Below are 23036 nucleotides of genomic sequence, written 5' to 3'. Positions count from 1 at the left end.
GAGACCTGCAGTGTCGATGAAGATTTCATCGTAAAAATTGCCTGTTGCAGCTTGGCAGGGTCCCTCGTTGGTGGCACTGACCACCTGCTCGTGTAAGTGAAGTGCATTAGATATCGCGATGTCACTCTTGAGGATGAGCTTGTGCACTTACTGGGGAGTAATTTCTGGCTCAATGAGATATCGTTTCCTTTCGAGTTGCTACATTATGAGGAATCGATTAAAGGCACCCTTATCGGGCTTGCTGCCATAATGAGATTCGATATGACTAACGCGGTGGAAGCCGCAATGGGCATGAGATTCCGCCTTCAGCTGAGACAAGATAACATGGCGACGGGAAAGGCCGAGCAACGAACTCAGCTTGCCAATATGAATTGTCTTTTACATCACCAGAATATCCCAGCCTTCTTCTTCTGTAACATTCATTTCTTTTTCAGTATCATTTTATTGACCCTAGCCAGCTTCTTCAAGCATCGCCATTGTTCCTTATCGGCTCTCTCTTCATAAGCTGGCTTTTGCTTCACCAGCATGCTTCATTTCCTTTAATATTTGCATTTCACGTCACGAAAAACGGCAGATACAAGCTGGAGAGCTTGATGGCGGAAGTTGATTCAACCATCCCACAGGCATCGATAGACCCTACTCCAAATTTCGGATACTACACCAATGGAGCAGATCAGAGCAGCACAGAAAAAGATCCAGGACAGAAAAAACATAAGAATGTTAGATATCGCTTCCTATCGCCTACAGAATGGACCATCTTAGCCCGTGGAGTTGGGGGGATTAAAGATACAGAGCACAACAAGCCTGTTCATCCGACCAGTAGCTTCTGGCCTCCGAAAGGCCTTCCTCAAGGTCTCTATCGCGACTGCGTCTATCGTCGTACCATTTCATCTTACTCGTTTCACTTCATCGGCTTCGTTCGCGCAATTCTTTTTGTCTTGCAGTTGATGATTGGCGCTAGTATCACAGCTCTCAGCTCCGGAGGGTTCGACGACACGGCTATCACTATTCTCGCTGCGTCCAACACAGTTATTGCGGGACTGTTAGCTTTGTTACACAATAGCGGTATTCCTGATCGATATAGATACGACAAGTCCGAGTTTGAAAAGGTCGAAGATCACATTAGAGAAGTTCTCGCCACGGGTATTGTACGTGCGGACCAGTCGGTCCAAGAGGCTCTTGCTAAGTGCTACGATCGTTTCGACAACGCCAAACGAACTATTGAAGCCAATATGCCAGCAGCATATGCCCCAAGTCAATCGACGCCACCTTCACGACGCGGATCCCAACCTCAACAGCAGCCACTACCACCGATGCCGATGCCAATGCCGATACCAGCGCGAGCACCGACGACAGTGGCATCAACACCAACACACACGAGGGCAGCAACAGAACCTATCACACCGCCTAGGAAGAAGTCACTAAATACTGAAGCAGCCCAAGAAGAAAAGGGTCCAACCAGCAAGCCTAGCGAATGATGCAAGCCTAGAGCCCGGTTAGGAATCTGCAACGGGATGCGGTCATTTCCTAGCTTGCCGCTTATCAGATAAATTACCTACCGAAATCGACTTATTTTGCGACTAGGGCTGTTATTGTACCTGCATTAGTCTGATTATTGGCAAGAGATTAAATTACCACCCAACCTAGTTCTCGTTCCGTCATAGCCTCTCATCCACCAGGATTCAACATCAGCATTCTTTATGCATTAATTGGGACTTTGGATGGACGCTATCAGAATAGGAGTTAAAAGATCTTCAATTCTGACACTCGTTCCAATTGTTTTTCATTACTGCATTTGGACATATCGTGACCTGAGACCTCCACTGATCAACCATGAAACGAACCACGGACCCCGTCACAGTTTAATTGCTTGCCTTGGCCTTCCCCTCTTTAACCGTTATTGACGTGGTGCGACCAGGGATTATGGTCTGGGGCGGCTAGTTTCATGATGCTTCGAAGGATGGTCTCCCCCCACTGCGGCCATTTACCACTTACACTAGACAAGGGCATTGTGACAGTCTGTCACTCTACACCATTTGAGTCTAACTTACTTAAATCTCTCGCTGTGCCTCACGACTCGGGAGTCGAAGCCTTTTCGTTTCTTCTCTTTCACCGTAGTCAGTCTTTACCCGCCTCTCACAGCGTGATCATGCCTTTGTTATAGTCAAGCAACACACTCATTTATCCAGGTTATACCTACCCAAGTCACTCTTTTTTACTGGATTGGATCGTCTATTCATCATGGTTATGATTTCTAGCCCGCCTACTATTCCCCGCAGGGTTGTTCAGCTGCTTGTTCTCGTTGTTGTCGTTGTTCTCTTCTTTCAGACAAGATGGTTGCATTGGCCTCGAACAAACGACGATACTGAAATTGCCATCAAAGGACCTGTGCCGGAAGAACAGTACCTCGAACGACTAAGGCAGAAAATTGGACTTTCGGACCAAACTTCATGGACTGCATGGAAAGTCCGTGTTTCAGAGCAGGACTCTGAGTATACTTCAGTCACGAACATTGATACAGACTTTCATTCAAACCAACCCCGAATTATCGATACCAAGACTCCCGAGAGGAGAAATCTTGTTGCACGACAGGAACTCAGCCTTCCGATTGTAGGAGGACCGAAACCAGGACAGATTGACGCTTCGGACTTTGTGTTTGCTATCTCGACGACTTTCGATCGTGTTGTTAGGGATGATTACGCTGTTGCGAAGGATTGGGCGCGGTGGATGACTGGTGGGAATCAACATGGGAATGGGGCGAGTTTTCTGCTTGTTCTGGATCAGGGGCATTACCAGCAGGTTAAGAAGTTGACTGAGGTGTTGGTTTCTCTTGGTATTGATGCTCATGTTACGATCTCTGAGGGTCAGATCTCTACGGCGAAGAGGTACTTCAACATGATGGAGTCGGTCAAGAAGTATAGCGCTACACTCGCTCAGAAAGGACAGATGAAGAAGTGGTACGGCATCTTGGACGAGGAGATCTTTCTTCCCAACCTGTCGTATCTCCAGGAACGACTATTCGCATATAACTCTGAGAAGGAATTGTACGTTGGATTACCGAGTGAGAGAGGGGACTGGGCTATCGGCGAAGGATTCATGACGACGTATGGAGGTGGAGCCATCTTTCTTACACGACCTGCTATATCCAAAGTTACGCATTTACCATGCTTCGATGGTGTCGAAGATAGTCCTACGAGTAAGAAACGATGGGATGGTATTCTTCAGGATTGTTTGGCGAAGCATACCAAAATGAAGATGCATATCATTCCAAGCTTCTACTCACCAAAGGACAACGACGATTACTCTTCACATCTGGATAGCTACGAAACAGGCATTCAACCCCTGGCCCTCCACGACTATGAGCAGCGCCATCACCTCACCCCAAGCCAAGCCCATCTCGTCACCGACGTCTGCGGCGAAGCATGCTTCCTCCAACGCTACCGCTTCCGCGACAACTGGGTCCTCGTAAACGGCTACACCATAACCGAATACCCCGATGGAATCCATCTCTCCGACATGCCCCTCTCCACCGCCGGAAAAGCCAGTTCTTCTCGCCGCTCCGTCATCGGTCCCGTGAAGCTCAAGGAACGAGAGATAGATCGCAAGATGCTATTCTGGACAGGACGACGAAATGTCTGGAAGTTGATGGACGCTGTCACTACTGCTGAAGGGGATGTGTGGCAGGCTTATGTGAAGAGGGGCGTTATTGATGAGCCGGCTTTGAAGAAGAGATGGGGTGAGGAGGGAGGTGATGTTAAGGATAGCGTTATTGTGCTGGTCTGGGAATCAGCAAAATGATTATGATGGTTTTAAGGATTCTTATGTATGTATGTTATGGTTACGGATCGTCCTTTGGATGAGATTTTCGGTTTAGCACTTATGAAGATTGATATGTTATTTCATCTCGAGTGTCATCATACTGTGTTTATTTCACTGCTTTGTCTTGTGACCTGATACAATTTATTACTAGCCGGCGGATGTTCAGTTGGATCTTGAGGTTTAAGGCAGCAGCTGTGTGATCTGTTGACTTTATATCAAGGCTAGTTTTTTTTTTTTTGGCGTAGTGTATGATGCCTTTTATTGTGTTGTTGATAAAACACTCTTATTGTGTTACTTTATTTGTGGCTATGGCATTACTTTTCTCTTCATGTTATTTCATTGCAGAGCATATTAGTCAATCTTGATTGAAGGATATGTTACTGGATGGTAATTTCTAGCAGGACAGTCCCAAGTAATGTTTTAAAAACGATCAGTGGTAGTACAATCTCAGGTTGTCGATGCAGTAAAGGATATGTTTTGCGCCATTCTATTTCCAACAAGAAAAGGAGACAGTATTCTTTGAACTCACGACAGATTAAAGAAACAGTATGCAAACCAGTTGTATTTCCCAACCAGTATATAAAAAAGAATAAAAAAGCCAATGCAACTTCCAATCTCTCATTATTCTCTGGGCATTATGCCCTAGTTCTGAGGTGCAAGCACATATAATTTCACGTTGCAGTGGCTGAGAAGTCCACTCATCCAGTAGCCCTGCGAGTCCTCCTTCTTCTCCCTGCGCTCCAGATACTCATCGAGGAGGGAGCCGACAGGTTCAGGAAAATATATCTCCTGTAGGCGCTCCATCTCAACTCGACAAGTGGTGTAGTTTTTACCACCGAACGATATAACGACGCCGAAGAACTCCCTGAGGGGTTCGGGGAGGTTTGACGTTCTATTGAGCTCTGTGGTAACGTCTGCGATGGCACGCTTGATGCTGCACATCTTGCAGCAATCGTCGATCTGGCCACCTTTGCCCACGACATGGGGAGTAAAGGCCATGCCTGGCTTGTGAGTGGGCATAGATTCTCCGTAGAAGGATGTCCACAGGTTGGGTGGGGGTGGTAACAGGCGGCTCGACACTTGATACAGGAGGCACGAGCTCCCTCGCGTTGCTTTATATCGAAGAATTTCTTGACACAGGAGGCGCCAAAGATATGTCCACAGGGGAGGATAACAGCCCGATGGCTCTCGCCGACTTCCTCATCGACGACGTGATCTTTTGGGTAGATGGTTACGTTGGTTCGGCAGACCACGCATTCGACTGCAATGTCCTTGAACTCGATGTCGTTGTTGTTGATACTGGCTACTAGGTTGGGCCAGTAGGTGTCCTTTGACTCCTCTGTTACGTTTGGTACATCGTTGGGGATGATGAACCAAGGTCGGCCGTAGGGATCTCGACGCACATTGTGTCTTGGGAGTGGACTGAAGGGATGGGATAGAGTAGAGGTGACGAAAGTCGGGACGTAATGAGAAGAGTGATGATTAAAGAGGAAGATACTGAGAATCAGAAATCAGGAATAAACAGGAGGAGGGAACTTGTATAGCCGAGGGAGTGATTAAGTTCTGCTCTTAATAATCAGATCGAAGGTGTTCGCACAATGCCTTGAGCTTAGTCTACAGGTGTAGAAAACGAGGTTTCACTGGAAACCGACCTAAGAATGCAATCACCTCGCCGCCAGTGCCATTGCCAGTGACAATTTCTAGATAAAAGCTGCCTAAGCCTCTCCACTTCCTGTGCTGCTCTTCCGAAGATTTGTTCTTGATGAGCGCAGTCACTGATAATACGGCCACTAATAATAAAGCAAGAGGCAGAGAGCTCTATTACAATATCAATGCTTTATTATTAGCTTGATAGATGTTCATTTTCATATTGAGATCTTCATTCCTGTGCTAATTGGCCCCCCGAACTATCTGCTATAAGGACCAAATCTACGCGTAACTTCTAATGGACAGAAATACACCAGGCATGAATAGACAAGAGAATTCAATATTGGCTCTCATAAATTCTTGACGCTTCTGGTTGGATCTGGTGGTATGCAGCACTTGGTGCGGGATCGCATGGTTCTACACAGGAAAGGCACTCCTGCACCGACACCAATACTGCAGTCACCATGTGGCTGCCTATAAGTGCTAGGCGCCTCCCTACAGCGTTGTCAAGATATCATTTGCTTGAGAGCTGAAGCTTGTTCAAACAGACATCTAACCAAGAGTCTCCTACAACTCGAGCCTGAAGTCGAGCCCAAGCAATATTCACGCAAGCCAATAATCTGAGGGTATCACTGGCTGAGGTGATTTACTCGTGACTTATCGGTGTTTTAAGGTTGCAGTTGAAAACTATGATATAGACTTTTGTTTCCCCGGACATGGCAGCGAATAGGCCTCGAGTTGTGGTTCACACCATCATAGAAGTTTATGCATAAACTTAATATCAGCTTCACGCTTCCAACAAGAAGATAATATGCCACAGTAATGTTACCAAGCCTTGTTGTTTCGAGTTATTCGAAACTTACACGCGTATACGTGGGCTAAAGGGCTATCTTGAGGGTGAAAGCCGAGAACCCTGGGATTATACTTTGGTTGTCCTGTCACAGCCCAATTGTAATTCGCGATGTTTTAGAAGTTAAATGACTGTGATATAATCTTCAGTCATCCAATAAAAAAGCAGTCTGTCACGTTGATGTTAGTAAACCTTCCTGTTCTGAGCTTTTCGAAACCTTACACGGGTGTAAGTGATCACACAGCCACAATGCACGCCTAAATAGACTACACAAGTAATTCGATCGAAGGGCTCAACCAATAGGTGGACACTACGAAATAGTATCTTGGGAACACTCATACTAAAGGAAGAGTATGTTGTTCACGTATATCCCTGTGAGTCAGTTTCTGTTCCAGGAAGACTCCTTGATTGGTCCTTTGCATAACTTTGAAAGTCTACATAGACTTTTGTTCACTTTCTTCAACACACATGACGATCAATCTCTGTCGTCAGCTCTATAGGGGAACCACTGTATCATCATATGACTTGAAAAATCAGTTTGGACTGAAACCCTCGTGGAATGAGTTGATCCAAGTTCCCCTGCAAAGATCTTGGATCTGACTATTAAGAGCAGAACTTAATCACTCCACTGAGTATATAAGTCGGTCTCCCTCTCTGTCTCAGACAACCGACTTCTTCATCCTTCATTATCTCCCATCTCTGGTCATCTATCACCCACACACACATACACATACTCTCTCTCTTTTCTCTTCTCTCTCCCTCTTACACTTCATACTCTTCTCTCTCAGACCCATACACATTATCAAGTCAGGCTCTTTGGTCTTTGACACATATCACACTACCAACGTATACTCTCTGGTCTTGAACCATATCCTTTATCCCAAACACATATATCTCCGCCGACCTCACAACATCCACAATGTGCAGCTACCCCAACTTCACCACCCCCATCGACTTCAACGGCCCCAAGAAGGTCACAGACAAGTCCAAGGAGACATACTGGCCTCAGCTCGCCTCCCATATCGACAACGACGCGGTTGAGTTCAAGGACCTTGCTCTGAACTGCAGCATGTGTCTTGAGGATATCACTGTCTTTCCTCATGAACACGTCGAGGACAACAATGAAGAAACCCACCAGGGAGTGATACTCCCATGCGGACATATCTTCGGAGCTTCTTGCATTAGCAAAAGTGCCCAGGCCTCTATTGACACTGATACCATGATCCGCTGCCCAACTTGCCGGGGTGCGTTCGTCCACCCCAAGTGCGACCACTTCTTTTTTGGGCTCTTGATGCCCTCAAACAAATCAGACATGGGCCTCATTCCTCCCACCCTCAACAATGGAGGTGTCCTTGCCGACTACTGCTACCAGTGCGGCGTCAAAAAGACCTTGGAGGATCTCAACGAAGAGCTCCACAAGATCCTCACCGAGGAGTCCAGGGGGCGATTTGTTGTGTCTCTGACGAAAGGGGGTGAGACCTTTCCCCAGCCCTGGATGGAGGATTGCCAGGAAGCGCGTGCTCCAGCAACTTTCAGAAGCTTCGTCGCTCGATATGACCGACGCTTGGACAAGTATGAGGGCAGCACGAAGCTCTGGATCACGCGTTGCCATGCTGGCACCGCGGTAAGGATTCGTGACCTGGGACCTCAGGCCCAGTAAATGGCCTAACTGAAACCTTTTTACGCAAGGTAATCAGTGAGAAGGCTCAAGCCCTCGCCTGGCAGAGTCACAATCCAACGACATAGGCCCCGTACCGACATAATCAGTCCCTTTTACGTAAGGTTGTCAACAACAAGACTCAAGCCCTAGCATGGCAGAGTTACAGTCCGACAACTACAGCAGAATTCATGGCCTGATTGGAACCTTCCTACGCAAGGTTGCCAATGATAAAACTCCAGCCCTCGCCTGGCTAAGCTACAACTCCAACGACAAAAAGGCGTCTAACTTTGGGTACCATTCCAAGCTTACCTTTTTGTTCACGAGAGTCATGTCAAGATATAGCTTATATCACCTGGCTGAGTTTGTCTTTGTTTGGGAAGGAAAATATTATAGAGCAAGGACATACAAGATTTACAGGAACAGACAAAAACCAGTCTGACTGAACTTTTCTTTGTTCAAGAGTGGATATTTGTTTGGAGTCCGGAGTCTGGACTTTAGTTAAGTTTATCGACTTTTATCTTTTTCCTTTATTTTGTATTTGTGTTTCTGACAGATACACATTTCTGAATACTTGATACCTACCAAGGTATAAATAAGAACCCAACGACCATTTTCTGGTACTTCTTTCGTATAAGCTTGCCTTTCCATCTTCATCTCGTGATATATAATACTTCATATGTGATCAGGGATTAATATTTGTGCCCACCAATATGCTGAGACACAGTCGCTCTCATCCCAGTCTAAATGAGTACAAGTCCTATTATACTATTTGATCCATCACTTGCCGAAACCATCATGAGCTTTGCAACACTATATAAATACATACCTAAATTCTGCGATCAGACTCCTCGGGTGCCAGGTAAGGGTCCATGACTTGGGACCGCAGGCCCAGTATTTGGCTTAATTGGAACCTTTTTACGCAATGTTACCAGTGATAAGAAGCCAGTGCTGTATGCGCATCTGCAGCTCGGCCAGTGCCAGCTTCGGTGTTTCCTTCATCTGGATATTAACACTATCACTGCACTGGCGCTGGCAATATCGAAGGGATTATATTATGGTCGAGAGTGCTAGTTCAAGTTTGTATTCTGTTTATAAAGCAAGAAGTGCAAAGCATGCTCAAATCTTCCCTTCACATTTCACCAAGCACTTTGAGGCTATTTGTTCTGCAACCTTAGATATTCGCCAAGTCTTCTGCTCATCGAGGTAAATTTGACTTGCAACTGCATCCTTCTTCCACCCATTCCCATCATCTTCATAACCCACTAACATAACACCTATTCAGTGACAGAATGCAATTTGCCTAAACCACAAACCACTGTCGACCTATCTTAGAAAGCTTTCTAAAAAAAGAATCTCCATATTCCGGCACCTACCATCGATCCCGAACCCTCCTAGCAGCATGCCTATCCAGGAGGGTTTCTGGCCCAGCCTGAAGGCCCTTGGCGAGAACAACGGGGTCGTCAGTCTGAAAACTCTCGACCTAGAGTGTATCATTTGCACCAAGCCCTTTCAGTACCGAAGTCGAGACGATGACGATGTCGGAATACCCCGCCGTCCTCGTGTCCTCCCATGCGGCCACATTCTGTGCTATAGATGTCTACTCGCATATTATGAGACAGGTCAATCTCGCTGCCCAATATGTCGCACGGAACTCATGCACAACTGCGGCCACGCTCACATTGGCATGATCATGCCCTTAAAGCGGTTGGACAAGCTGCCTCCCCTCCTGTCACAAGGCGGAGGTATGCCAAACGGATGCAGCCGCTGTTGCATCACTGGTCTGGTAGCAATGTTCAACCGGTTGTTGGACAGAGACCCAGATATTCCAGAGGAGCTCAAGGGGGAGTACCTGGGTATCGGCCTCAAGTTCTCGAGCTATGAATTTTGTTCGCGCGCTGTAATTGGACCTGTTTTGGAGATTGAACCTCCAACCGCCGTCAAGGAGTTGATCAATGGCATGGTCGACTTCGCGATCGAAGGAAGGCAAGAGAATGAGGTTTGGATCGAAGTGGAATACAGTGCCATGAAGATTCGGGTACTTCACTTCAAGCCTGAGCTTCTATCACAGGGGCAAGACTCTCCCGCAGAGGAAGGGACTGTCCCCCAAGACGAGACGTGATGGTCATTAAGGCAAAGAGTCTCTCGAAGACGAAGAGACGCGAGATCTTGGAAGAGGTTGGTTCCTAGGCCAGGCAGAGCGGGACCAGGTTTTGGACGAGTATTTCCCTCAAAGCGATCGCCTGCCCGGCTAGGGGAGGCAAGAAAACTTAGGATCTCGATCCTCAGTAACAAAAAGGATTAAGTAAATTATCATAAGCTTAATAGACTCTTTAATAAGTTTATTTTAGCGTCCTTTGTCAATGCCTAAAGTACAAGTGACTGAGACTCCGCAATGCGATTCCCATATACTGTTGCTAAGTTTCCCTTTGCGAGAATCTAAACCGCCCCTTGATGATAGTGAGATAGGTGTCTTATATAGTACTGCAAACATCTCTTTTATTGGGGATCTTTTATATTTCACCTTATGTTGCCCCTTACTCAGAGATCTTGTGGTCACAAGATAGAGTAATAAAGTCCTATGCCATCTCTACCCAGCTTGACAACAAGGTGTTAACTTGTCTTGGTCATAAGACAGGAGAAAATAGACAGTCACTCAGTTTCACATATTTCAAAGACCCCATTTCTTGGTACCTATCCAAGTAGTAAAGTCATTCCCTTGTAGGTATCTACCTGCGCTAATATCAAAGAACGCCATCCATTTCCCAATGCCCCCAGTACAATCAACATATCCCAACTATCCCCAGACGTAGACGATACCAGATCATCTTCGTGTCCATTTCGCAAGCTTCCGTCGCAAAATACCTTCCAACTTCGCCTTTCACTACCTTCCACAAGACTAACCGCGTCTAGCTATAAACGTACCTAATTGAATTCCACCAGCCAAAAGCCCAACAGCAACTGGGATAGCAGCCAAGGCGTAGAGTCTAGAACTCTCGTGATCCTGGTGATGCTCGTTCAGCTCTACAGCTTCGACCAAAGCAAGTTCCTCAAACCGTAGTTTTTTAGTCTCGGCCATATGCTCCTTGAAGGCTTCATCACTAGTAAACGACTTGGCCACCTTGACCGCCACCTCACGAGCCAGTGCAAGTCTGTCACATCCTGGAGCCTGTAGCTTCTTCTCCACGTACTCCATTTCTCTTCGTCGATACCGATAGCGGTCCCTCTGGTTCTCAGGACATCGCTTGCAAAGAGTCAGTTCAAACTTGTACACGGACGATCCATCTGGGACAGGGGACCCGTTGTTTGCCGCGTAGAAGCTGTTTCCCGCCATTGCAAAAAGTTCCAGAAGATCCGACGATACTGGCAACCGTTTGACCTCTTCATTTTTATAATCAGTTTCAAATCGAAGCTTCGTGTCACGTTTCTCAACGGAGATTCTCAGAAAATGTCCGTCCTTGATCATCTGTGAGGGATCATGTAGGTAGAGAGCGATTTGTCTTAAACCGCGGATTAAAGTATTCAGATGACACGTGACGCAACAGCCTCTGAGGCTGGAGACTTCCTCCTGTAGATTAGCCAAAAGGTTCTCATCTTGCTGCTGTGTAGGCTTGAACAATGTACCGTTATCGATCGGACATCCGCAGATTTTGCGTCTAAGATCAAAGCGACAGACAGGACATCTGTGTGGGTTACGCTTGGTTTGGTTATGCGTTCTAAGATTTTTGACACAAGAGGGACAGAACATATGGCCGCAAGGAAGGATGAAAGCACCACAAGTCCTGTCTTCTGGGTTGGTCATCTTGTCCTTACACATAAGGCAGTCGAGCTCTAGGCGCTCGATAGCCGTGGGATCATTGTTGATAATATTCGCAAGCTCGGGATAGTAGGTCGCTGTGACAGGATCTCCGGGGTGAGACATATTGAGAGGTTGGTCACTGTTAGCTAGGAGATGGTATGTTAGTAGTAGTCTTGCTGGTAGTTGATGGCTGTGGTTGGAAGAAGTTCCTTGCTACAAAGGTTTCAGGGGGGAGCTTGTGTTTATATACTTTGTATTCGAGGCGTAGGTTATACCGCTGTCACTGAACATGGCCGGTGTACGGATAAAGGCACTGCTTCTACGGTACATCAAAAGGGTATGGTGCATTGACCTCGCGGAACAGTTGATGATACATAACTATACAGCCTCGAACAATGAAGTCGTTTTAGGCTAATGCCATGACTATCTGTATTCTTCGAAATCATGAATGTCACTCTGCTTCTTGCACTGGGAGATGCCTTCCCTTAGTGTCGCCATGGAGAACATTAGTCCTATCCCTCAGCACAGTCAGCCTTAGTCCGGTATTAACTAGAGACTGTATTGTACTTCACAAAGACGACAGCGCATTCGTTGCAAAAGATGTGCATGCAAGGAACGATAAACGCACGACGATTAATACTAGCTTCATCATCGGAATTGTCGATACTATCCTCTTCTTCAACTGTCATGTTCTCATGACAGATTCCACACTTCAGTTTGAGGTCCTGAATGCCGTTGGGATCCTCGCTGCAAGCTTGCATGAGGGCGGGGAAGAAGGTCTCAGTGATAGACATCTTAGCGGTGTGTTCGAAGGAACTGTCGACAGAATTAGTAGTTGATGTGGCTGCCCTGTTGGTAAGGAGAAAGAAGCTGGTAATGCCAAGTTTGCAGGCGTACAAAGGCAGGCTTGCTTGCTTGGACCTTCGTTCTCACGGCTGAATTTTATGAATTTATACAAACTGTCTTGGATAACACATCCTTACCCTCGTTTGTATGTAATGAACATGATGAGGGTTCAGATAAACACAGTATTGTGAGCGTTAGGGGACAATTCATTGTCAACAGATACTACAAAGAACGCTTCACGACGATGTAGACATGCCTATCAAAGTTCCAAAGGACTCAATGGACAACACAAGTACACAATCTGAGCAATAGGGCTTTCAGGAACAAAACTTTGCTTGCTGTGTTCCTCAAGGTCCTGTCTGGGTGTTGCTAGACCCAACAATGTCCTTTGTTATTCTCACAGGTCTTGTAGACGCTTGTCAAGTTTACGCCAACCCAATTGAGTATAGAACCTTGTTAACTAAATTCTAATAATAACTCAACTTTAAATTCACGGAAATGAAGAATCTTTGAATTATTATTCTCAACCAACACTCAAAGCCATGGTATCTTTTGTTGGGAATGAATTCCGCATGGGCTTCCGCAGTGACGTAGGGTAACGTGATCAACACCGACCCTGGCGATGCAACGTCGAGGGATGTTTCAGGAAAATGTGAAATCTGACGTGTCCCAATCAGATTTGGCTGTAACCCGTTCCAAGGCCTGTATTTTCCATTTGTGGAAGGTATTCAGTGGAGTCAGGCCATTCGCTGGCCATGATCGTCGCTCTGTTTACAACGCTATCGTCGTATCTCCAGCCTGTCAGTTGGGTCACTTCGGACGACATTTCTTGTCCTACTGCAACATGACCGTTACGCCTTATTGGAGTTACTGTCTGTGTATGCAGTCAAGTTCTTCATCATGCGAACTGTTGTGTCAGCACTCTTATCATATCATCGTTCATGTCACCATCTTCAACCTAATGCACTTCAACGAATATGGACGAAAATACTGGCGTTTCAGTTCAAAAATAAGCCACAGCGCTTGCGGAAGACTCGACCGAAGATAGCAGTATTTTTCATCCCCTATGTCCAGCTGTCAATCTTCAATTGGGTACCGAGTATCTGGAAGGCATGTTCTGCTAAGCGCCTGGGAGCTCGGTTATGTCAAGTGGGACGCCCAGCCAGTTGGGAGCTGATCCAGCAGAACGGTAACGTATCGCTACCATTCAGTCGGACCACAACTCAGCCTTAAGTCAAGATAGCGGTGTTGATAATACGGTGAGGAAATATAACCTGCCCTCGAGACCAAGTCTCTGACATTAGTACTGTCTAGCGCCAACAGCTTATTCTCCTTCTTCCATACAGATGACATGAAAACTGTCCAAAATGGGGAGCAGACATGATGAACATGCAGGAACACCAAAATAGTGCTTCGCCTGGAATTGGGAGGGCATCAAGTTCAGTCCATTGGTGAGAACATCTTCATTTCCTGCTGCAGTCAGCTCGTTTGCCGCCGTCCTGGGTCTTGCTGCTCTTGGATCATGCTAGTTCATGATATGAGATGAAGAGTTCTCTATAGCAACGCGAACCTTGATATGGTCTTGAACTTGTATAAAGAGCTGAAGTATCAGCTTGGTTTTGAGGTTCTGTAGACACATTCATCAGAGCAAACACACCCCGACAGGTTTCGGGTTCCCTTTTCGTTCATTCGTTCGTTAATTGCATCAATTACTTCATTCTTTTAAGTTTCATCATGAAGTCTTCACTCTTTCTCACTTCCTCTCTACTTGCTCTATTCCCCTCTTGCATTCCAGCATTGGCCATCAGCGGATACCCTGAGAACGTGAGATTCGGCGAGCCGACCTTTGTCGAGGGTGGAAACACCACCACGACAAAGCGTCAAGTCGCAACGCCCCCTGACAATTGTTGGGTTCAAGGTCTTGGCCAGGCAAGCTACTGGTTTCTCCCTGTCTACTCAGGCGAAGATGTATATGCCTGTATCATGGCCCGTAAGAGGATGACATCGTCGTCATGGGTTTGTCCCAAAGACGGCTGGTGGCCAGACTCATACGTCGACGAGATCGTCTCGGCAGGTCAAGAACAGATCTTCAAAGAAGGCGGCGGTAAAACGACTGAAAAGGGAGTTTTCAAGGCCCGGTTCGAAGGAACCACTCGCAAGATTGAGGATAAAGAGGGCATGTCGGCGATGCTTGACATGCTGTTCCGATATTCTCTGCCCAACTGCGATGTTAGCAATGCACTTTGCGTGACCAAGTCTCGTCATTACTACTACAAGTTCAAAGGAGATGTGAGTATCACTTGCACTGATTCACCTAAGATATGGATGCTAATAGAGACGAAGACCATTGGTATCGTACACAAGGAGTCCGACTGCCGCGGATGGTTCGGTATTGGCGGCGACACCTACGCTTACTGCCCTGGCGGAAGTCACTGCCAAGATGATTAATGGGAGATTTGGATTTGTTGTCACTTATTCACGCGTTTAGTTACTGGTTTATGTTTGTTTTTGGAGCGCACATTTGAGGGATGTAAATAACCTTGTACTACGCACGATCTAGATTATCTCTTGTTAGTTGAAGCGTCATGTAAGAATGAATGGATTTATTTCGGCTGTGTCCGCGTATTCAAGTTAACCTTCATTAAAGAGTTACATTGTACCCCACGCGCGTTACCACCGATGTGGCGCCTGTAAATGAAAGACCGATAGACAAAGGAGACGCCATTTTAGGTTTGCGAAAATTACAGATAGCAAAAGCTAACAAAGGGAAAACCAGGCGTCTGGGGCAACGTTAGATACTATCGTTTGGCTTTGAAGCGCGCGGCTCGCAAGTTTCTATTTCTAGTACCCGTTTCCCGTCCACGAGAGTTGAAGTCCTCATTGAGTCACAGCCAACAAATCCCATTCGACCAATGCCGCTCCAGACACAAAGGGGGGCTTGTTTCAGCGTAGAGGGCTAGCTACCAATCAAGCCTCTGATGTCATGAGCCCCCCAGAGTGCCCAGTTTTCGCTGCTTAACTTCGCTAGGTGGGGGAATTTTTCCTGTCGGCTAAGCAGCCGCTGCAGCGCAAGATCCAGTGAAGCCCCCTGTTGTCAAGATTAGTGCACATGTGTCCAATCATACACCGCTCTGTTCTCTTTTTGGAATTGGTTGCCGCCCATGGGAAGACAGGGGTCGCCAGTCATGACGCGACCGATAGGTGCAAGTCCAAACACCGAATATCTTGGAAACTCAACCTAGTACCATCAACCCTCTTTTTCGTTACATCTTCATCTCGACATATCTGTTACTTGTTTTCCTTTTTACAAACAGTTTGGCTAATGGTATATCGCTCACGCCGTCAACTGTCATACTATATCACTTACCACGTTTCAGATTGTGCTCCAATCCCTTACAATAATCTTTGAGAACAGGACCTTTCAACATTCTCCCCGTTTGGGGCTCCCTCTCTCCTCTCTCCTCCCGTTCAAAAGTTCCAGACTGTCGAAGGCTTCAATTTCAACATGTCGTCAACAGATTCAGACGTTTCGGCGTCCGCGACAGATTCCGCCACAGGGACAGCAGCTTCAGTTACCAGCTCTATCGTGAGCTCCCTCCTGTCCTCAGCGATCTCCGCCTCCGAAACACTAAGTGCATCTGGAACCTCGTCCGATGAGCCAACAAGAACATCTTCAGGAGGCGGTATTGGACTCACTCCAGAGTCCACCAGCGCTGCCGACAAGGACAAGGGAATTGGCATCGTCAGTTTCCTAACTGCCGTGGCTGTCGCTGTGGCAATTTTTGCAGTCCAGATTCTGCTTTTCCTAATTCTACGCAATAAGCTGGCTCGTATCTTGTAGGTTGATGCCGATCGCTGTCCCTGACTCCGACATCACTGACTCTTTCTAGCAAACCCAAGACCTACCTGGTACCCGAACGAGAACGAACCGAATCACCACCGAACAAACCCCTTGCTATGCTAAAGACATTATGGCATTATGGAGATCGTGAAGTTATCGAAAAATGTGGTCTAGACGCCTATTTCTTCCTCCGCTACCTTAAGACGCTTCTGATTATTTTTCTTCCCATTGGCGCCATTGTTATGCCAATTCTGATCCCCATGAACTACGTTGGTGGTCTTGGACAAAAGGTTGATGTCAAGGATGATGACGACGAAAAAGATGCAGGGACACCTACTGGTCTCGATACACTCTCATGGGGAAACGTCAGCCCCAAGAACTCGAGTCGATACGCAGCGCATTTATTGATGGCAATTCTGGTGGTTATCTGGGTTTGCACGGTCTTCTTTTTCGAGCTCCGGGTATACATTAAGGTTCGACAAGATTACCTTACAAGCGCTGAGCACCGACTCAGAGCTTCGGCCACTACTGTCCTTGTCAACTCTATTCCTGCCAAATGGCTGAGCGAAGACGCTCTGATGGGTCTCTTCGATGTTTTCCCTGGAGGCATAAGAAATATCTGGCTCAACCGAGATTTATCAACACTGTTGGACAAGGTCAAAGAGCGAAATAAGATTCACCTGGCACTTGAACAAGCAGAGACGGATCTGATCAAAGATGCCAAGAAAGCACAGCTTAAGCAGCAAAAGGCAGAAGAGAAGAAACGTCGCAAACAATTGAAGCTTGGAGCTGAAACAAAACGAGAAAGAGCCGACCGAAATGCTAGAGACGACGCGGCAGCCCAGCGAATGGCACAAAGTGCTTCAGGTACGGCGGCCGGTGATCAACATAATGTTCCCCACAGCGTGGATGCCGGTGTTCGTGAGTCTCAATATGAGACGTACAATCATGACCTTGAGGATGACCATGAGGATCACAACAAAAAGAAGGGGTTCAGGGTACCTCTTCTAGGTGATCCACTCGCTAAAGTCGGCCATGGAATTCTGGGTGTTGTTTCTAAGGCTGGCAACAACGTAGATGACACCTTGGAGACAACAAATGGCTTCATGGGTCTCTCCCAATCAACCGAGCCTCGAACTACGTCTCGCAACTCTGATCGAGTTCGTGAGCGGGCTTCAGTGGACGAGGATGAGCTCAACTCTCCTTCAGATACTCTCCGGGTTCTGAACAATCAGTCACGAAACGGCAGGGCCTCTGCTGACAGCACAGCTGCTATCAACCCCAATCCAAACCGTGAACACTTTGGCAATGCGGGTAATACTGTCCGCAAACTTGACAACATTGACGAGATTTACAGCAAGGAGGATGCCAAGTGGTGGCAATTCTGGAAGCCACCTCCTGGTGCTTATGCTTCACCTGTTCCCCAAGGAGGTGTTTCAGCAGCATTCAGGCAGAAGAAGACGAACGAAAGCAAGCCTTTGTGGCAAAGGATCAAGTACGCTCTCCCATTTATGAGCCCGGAGGATGAAGGAGAGCCTATGGAGTATCCTACAGCCTACAACACCGAGTACAAGGAGGATGCCGAGCCTGCAGCCTGGGAGCAATATCTTAAGAAGAAGGATCGCCCAACTCACCGGCTCCCCATGTTCGGAAAGACATGGCTGTTCCCAATCCCGTTTGTTACGAAGAAGGTTGACACTATCTACTGGTGTCGCGAAGAACTGGCCCGCCTCAACCTAGAAATTGAAATAGACCAACAACACCCCGAACGATTCCCGCTCGCGAACTCAGCCTTTATCCAGTTCAACCACCAAGTTGCGGCTCATATGGCTTGCCAGAGCGTCATTCACCATGTGCCTAGACAGATGGCTCCGAGAATGAACGAAATCTCACCAAAGGATGTTGACTGGGATAACATGGCTTTCAGTTGGTGGCAAGAGTGGCTACGATCAGGAATTGTCTTTGTTATCGTTGTTGCCATGATCTTCCTCTGGGCTATCCCCGTTGCTTGGACGGCCGCGTTGAGCCAGCTTGACAATCTTATTCGATCCAATGCATGGCTGTCTTTCCTTAAAGACAACAACACAGTCCACAACATCGCGAAGGCCGTGGCTGGTGTCTTGCCAGCAGTCGTCCTCGGTCTGCTGCTGGTCCTGATTCCTATCATTCTGGATTTACTTGCTCGCTTTAGAGGTGCGAAGACAGGTTCCCAGAGAGCTGAGTTCGTCCAGGTCTTCTACTTCGCCTTCCTGTTCATTCAAGTTTTCCTGATTGTCTCTATTGCGTCGTTCTTCGCAGCCTCGCTCGACGAGCTGGTGCACAACGTTCAGAAACTCCAGACCGTTCGGGACGTCCTGGATCTGCTGGCATATAATTTGCCCAGTGCTGCTAACTACTTCTTCTCTTACATGATTCTGCAAGCCATGTCTACAAGTTCTGCAACTCTCCTCCAGCTTGGGGCTCTGGTCATGTGGTATGTTATTGCCAAGATCCTTGACAGCACTGCACGAAACAAATGGTCGCGGAACACCAATCTGCGCCAGGTGAAATGGGGCGCATTCTTCCCAATCTACACCAACTTCGCGTGTATCGGAATCGTCTACTGTGTCATTGCACCACTGATTTCCATCTTCGCCATTCTCACCTTTACGCTCTTGTGGTTTGCTCAACGCTATGCTATGCTCTACGTCACCCGGTTCGAGCACGATACAGGTGGTGTCCTGTACCCTCGAGCCATCAACCAGACCTTTACCGGTATCTACTTCATGGAGCTTTGCATGGCTGGTTTGTTTTTCCTCGTTCAAGATGAGCACGGCAAGAACGTCTGCACACCTCACGGCATTATCATGATCGTCGTTCTTATCCTCACCATCATATATCAAATCCTTCTCAACTACTCGTTCGGGCCACTCTTTCGCTACCTCCCGATTACTTTCGAAGATGAGGCGGTGTTGCGTGATCAGGCGTTTCAGCGAGCCCAGGACCGCCGCCTTGGCCTTTTAGACAACGACGAGCTTGCAGAAGAACGCGATAGCTCCGATTATCAGGAGAAGGATCAACAACCCCAAAATGGCCAAGGTATTGAGATGCGAAAGTTTGGTAGCATTAGACGCCCTGTGAAGCAGGTCGGAACATGGGCAAAGGATGGTGGTAACCAGCTTCGCAAGTTGGCCGGTGTCAACAGGGATAAGGACAAGAGCAGAAGAGCCTCGGAGTACCGAAGAAAGCACCGCCAGAAGGACGTGGAAGCTCAGCTTGCCATTGGTGAAGCTCTCTTTGGCGGTATTCATGACGAGATCGAGGATCTTACACCCGAAGAGAGAGATGCGCTTGTTAGGCACGCGTTCCAGCACGAAGCTCTTCGGGCCCGTCGACCCACTGTCTGGATTCCCCACGATGATCTCGGCATTAGCGATGACGAGATCCGTCGAACACAGGCATACAGCGAGCACATTTGGATCAGCAACGAGGGCACGGCTCTCGACAGCAAGGTCCGTGTCGTTTACGGCAGAGCTCCGCCAGACTTTTCAGAGGTGGACTTGATCAACTTGTAAAGCAAGACAAGATCAGGAGGAGGCACGATGATGATACGACAATTCCTTTTCTTTTTCTTCGTTTTTACTCTTTTTCGCTTTTTCACTGCGCGGCGTCTTGGTGGGAAGCTTGGTGTCTATCACTTGCACGCGCACCTTGCAGGCAAGATGCGTTTTCATAAGAATAAAGAGTCGGAGGAGATTTGATGAATACCCTAGCTGAAGGGCATGGTGGTCGCTTCAATAGAAACAAACGAGGGAGCTAGGATAACTTTTCTTTTCATTCTTAGCGTTAGACTTGAAGAACGATTAGCTACAATAAGATCAACTATGCTATCATATTACAATTTGTGGTATCCAAAAGATAATGCTTTACCTGAACTACTCCTAGGCGAAACGGGTATAATGAGGCTTCATACATAATACAATCCGAGCAGTCTAGATCGTTTCAGCCATGTGTCACATGCGCTGAAGGCTTAGCACCCAAATACGAGACACTTGAGGTCCGATGGAATAATGAATGGAGTATCGTTGTTGTACAGTCTACTCTTAAAGCGCCATGCCAAGCAGGCGATAAAATAGGTATACGCAAGTCTAACATGCAAGCTTTCAAAAACAAAAGTCCAGTTATAAAACGCCTTTTTCCAATGTCTGTATGTCGTGAACCATCTATATCCCGCACCGCACAGAAAATGCCGCGTGTGCCAACAGCGCCGACGTGTAATTCCTTCATGCCTCGTCATCACTCATGCCAACGTCCCCAAATATGTCTTTCGACCAGTTTGAGGTTATTGCTTCCTTTGCTCGGATCTTCGTGTGTCTTCGAGTTCTTTGCGGATCATGTCGTTGAAGACTTCTGGGTTATCGAGGTAGAGATGATGGCCGGCCTTGGGAACGAGGAGGACCTTTGCGCTGCCGTTTTCTCGTTTCTTTTCTTCTTCTGTAGCGTTTTCGAGAGCCTTTTGCTTCGCTTCCTTGAGTTTCTCTTCTGAAGCTAAACCGCCTGCGACGTCCATCCAGTCGTTTTCTCCGTACATGAATACTACTGGTATACCAGTTTCTTTAACAGTTGTGCCATCAGGCTGGGTGATGGTTTGACGACCGACTTCTTGAATGCGATCGATTACGGGACGACGGGCGTATGCGCCGGGAGCAAGGATGTAGGCTAGAGCATATTCACCGCTACCCTTTTGCTTGAAGATCGAGAAGGAATAATCGTGGAGAGCTTGTGATTCAGGTTGTGGTAGATGATTAAAGCGTCGGAAACTCCAGCCTGAAACGAATCGTGGACCGAGAGGACCGCTCATTCGGACAATGCTGAAAGGAGAAATGTTCTGATCCCAAAGCCAGACGAACCAGCCGGGCAGAGGTCGTCGTAGCACGTTTGAAGCGGGCTTGTGCTTGGATAGAGTACCAGATTGCTCAGTTGTGCTCAGTTGATCTTGTGTGATTTCGTTTTGGATCGTTGATGTGTTCGGTTCGGGCATGGAGGCCTTGATGGCGTAGGGATCAGATGGGATACCGACTGGAGACGCAAGAATGAGCTTTTTGAGTCGGCCGGGATACTTGATGGCGTATGAAACTGCGAGATAGCCACCGAGCGAGTGACCAAGAAGCGTGAACTGTTCGAGCTTTCTGGCCTTTCGCCATTCTTCTAGCGCATCAACAAACCAACCCTCCGCTTCCATAACTTGATCCTCCTTCTTCTTCGCATGGATCTTGAAAGCCGGTCGTGATGAGTTTCCACAGCCCAGCATGTCTAGCGCATAGAGCTTGAGTCCTTTCATGCGAGAAATAGGTTCGAAGTTCTTGTAGAAGAAACCAAGACCTGCGCCGTATCCGTGAATCATGACGAGAGCATCCTCCTCCTTTTCTCCAACTCGCTCGACGGTAACTTCGTTCAGGGCTCGGTTCTTTCCGGAAAGATGGACCATTGTTCGTCGCCACACTCGTGTACCGTAAGGATCAGGTCGTTCGGGAGTATCGATATTGGTAATACTGTCATTCGCCTCTTTAAGATGCGGCATGAGGTTCAATAAATTGCGCTCAACAGCCTGAGGCGCCAAACTCGTCCACTACAAATCGTCAATTCCCAACTCCTCAATTATGTCAGGTTACATACCCATTGATACGCAGCATCTTTATAACCAAGCGGAAACAAGAACGCATGCGAAGGCTTCAGCTCAGCCTGCTGTTTAATCTCATCCGGCGCATCGGCAACTCTCCCACCATGAGGCGGACGAACGGTTCCGTCGGTACTCATACTTCGCGTTGGTGTAGTAGAATTGAAAGCAGTGATTGAAGAAAGTCGCGATATAGGAAGTACCGCAGAAGAAGGTTGAAGTCTAAGCATTCCTTGCCGAGGAAGGGGGGGAGGGCGAGGTTAATATGTGTTTAACCTCGACCTCTATAACGACACTGAAAAAAACACTTTAAAAATATGGATGACGCCTCGTTTCGTGACGCAACAGGTACAACAAACGCCGGCCGGAGTTAAGGTACGAAAATATCGGGGTTTGAAACAAGCTCCGGTCCGTGGACAAGTCCGCAAGAGTAAGATTGCGGAGGAATTGATTGTTTTCTTATTTGGGTAAGCGATAGAGGCTGAGTAGGAGATAGAGGGAGAAAAGAAAAGAGTTAATATCCATAAAATGATAGAATAGATCTGATCTGTTGGTTCAAGGAAAAAACGGAATATATCGGTTTATCAATGTACTCAGTACCCGTTGCGGTTCCCCAACGTGTTGGGGCAATCCACTACAATTGGCGGTACTTGGTACCCGTTTACCGAGCCTGAGCCTCAGATGAAAAAAGACGGGGAGCTCTTTTTGGCTTGTGATGACGATGGAAGCGGGTCAAAGAAACCGAACCACGTTCCCCCAGGAAAAAGGGAAAAGGGAACCAAGCACCAAAAGAATCACACGACTCGCCCACGTTGATCACTAAAAAAAACCAACAAAAACACCAACAAACCAACTGACTCGTTCAACAAATCACAGCTCGCCTTTCTCTATCCCTTCGCTTATCTGACCACCTGACGATTC

At 47.3% G+C, this 23036-nt stretch overlaps 10 protein-coding genes across 10 annotated transcripts; 6 read left to right on the top strand and 4 right to left on the bottom strand.

Annotated features, from left to right (window-relative positions):
• Window positions 1-593: 593 nt before the first annotated feature.
• On the top strand, window positions 594-1478 carry BKA55DRAFT_690780 (uncharacterized protein; the record flags this gene model as incomplete). The annotated part of the gene is made up of 1 exon (XM_046199563.1): window positions 594-1478. One exon carries the CDS (start codon window positions 594-596, stop codon window positions 1476-1478), a length of 885 nt encoding a protein of 294 aa, XP_046048462.1.
• Window positions 1479-2241: 763 nt separating this feature from the next.
• Window positions 2242-3798, top strand: BKA55DRAFT_540091 (uncharacterized protein; the record flags this gene model as incomplete). Its single annotated transcript, XM_046190217.1, has 1 exon — window positions 2242-3798. One exon carries the CDS (start codon window positions 2242-2244, stop codon window positions 3796-3798), a length of 1557 nt encoding a protein of 518 aa, XP_046048461.1.
• A 663-nt stretch (window positions 3799-4461) lies between these two features.
• BKA55DRAFT_690778 (uncharacterized protein) lies at window positions 4462-5504 on the bottom strand (the record flags this gene model as incomplete). The annotated part of the gene is made up of 3 exons (XM_046199562.1): window positions 4462-4820; window positions 4865-5316; window positions 5488-5504. 3 exons carry the CDS (start codon window positions 5502-5504, stop codon window positions 4462-4464), a joined length of 828 nt encoding a protein of 275 aa, XP_046048460.1.
• Window positions 5505-7235: 1731 nt separating this feature from the next.
• BKA55DRAFT_540089 (uncharacterized protein) lies at window positions 7236-7976 on the top strand (the record flags this gene model as incomplete). The annotated part of the gene is made up of 1 exon (XM_046190216.1): window positions 7236-7976. The coding sequence occupies one exon, from the start codon at window positions 7236-7238 to the stop codon at window positions 7974-7976; it is 741 nt and encodes a 246-aa protein (XP_046048459.1).
• Window positions 7977-9375: 1399 nt separating this feature from the next.
• On the top strand, window positions 9376-10095 carry BKA55DRAFT_540088 (uncharacterized protein; the record flags this gene model as incomplete). The annotated part of the gene is made up of 1 exon (XM_046190215.1): window positions 9376-10095. The coding sequence occupies one exon, from the start codon at window positions 9376-9378 to the stop codon at window positions 10093-10095; it is 720 nt and encodes a 239-aa protein (XP_046048458.1).
• A 549-nt stretch (window positions 10096-10644) lies between these two features.
• On the bottom strand, window positions 10645-12227 carry BKA55DRAFT_676283 (uncharacterized protein; the record flags this gene model as incomplete). The annotated part of the gene is made up of 2 exons (XM_046198093.1): window positions 10899-12227; window positions 10645-10667 (listed from the first exon to the last, which is right to left on the bottom strand). The coding sequence occupies exons 1-2, from the start codon at window positions 11893-11895 to the stop codon at window positions 10645-10647; spliced, it is 1020 nt and encodes a 339-aa protein (XP_046048457.1). The 5' UTR covers window positions 11896-12227.
• On the bottom strand, window positions 12224-12566 carry BKA55DRAFT_690774 (uncharacterized protein; the record flags this gene model as incomplete). Its single annotated transcript, XM_046199561.1, has 2 exons — window positions 12224-12284; window positions 12340-12566. 2 exons carry the CDS (start codon window positions 12564-12566, stop codon window positions 12224-12226), a joined length of 288 nt encoding a protein of 95 aa, XP_046048456.1.
• A 1786-nt stretch (window positions 12567-14352) lies between these two features.
• BKA55DRAFT_690773 (uncharacterized protein) lies at window positions 14353-15066 on the top strand (the record flags this gene model as incomplete). Its single annotated transcript, XM_046199560.1, has 2 exons — window positions 14353-14907; window positions 14962-15066. The coding sequence occupies 2 exons, from the start codon at window positions 14353-14355 to the stop codon at window positions 15064-15066; spliced, it is 660 nt and encodes a 219-aa protein (XP_046048455.1).
• A 1057-nt stretch (window positions 15067-16123) lies between these two features.
• Window positions 16124-20013, top strand: BKA55DRAFT_690772 (uncharacterized protein; the record flags this gene model as incomplete). The annotated part of the gene is made up of 2 exons (XM_046199559.1): window positions 16124-16455; window positions 16509-20013. 2 exons carry the CDS (start codon window positions 16124-16126, stop codon window positions 20011-20013), a joined length of 3837 nt encoding a protein of 1278 aa, XP_046048454.1.
• Window positions 20014-20780: 767 nt separating this feature from the next.
• On the bottom strand, window positions 20781-22255 carry BKA55DRAFT_690771 (Alpha/Beta hydrolase protein; the record flags this gene model as incomplete). The annotated part of the gene is made up of 2 exons (XM_046199558.1): window positions 20781-22067; window positions 22115-22255. 2 exons carry the CDS (start codon window positions 22253-22255, stop codon window positions 20781-20783), a joined length of 1428 nt encoding a protein of 475 aa, XP_046048453.1.
• Window positions 22256-23036: the final 781 nt, after the last annotated feature.

This window comes from Fusarium redolens, assembly GCF_020744475.1.
Source record: "Fusarium redolens strain MPI-CAGE-AT-0023 chromosome Unknown BKA55scaffold_9, whole genome shotgun sequence".
NCBI classification, from domain to species: Eukaryota; Fungi; Ascomycota; class Sordariomycetes; order Hypocreales; family Nectriaceae; genus Fusarium; species Fusarium redolens.
The sequence above is the reverse complement of the archived record's forward strand: the minus strand, read 5'-3'. Positions and strand labels throughout refer to the sequence as shown.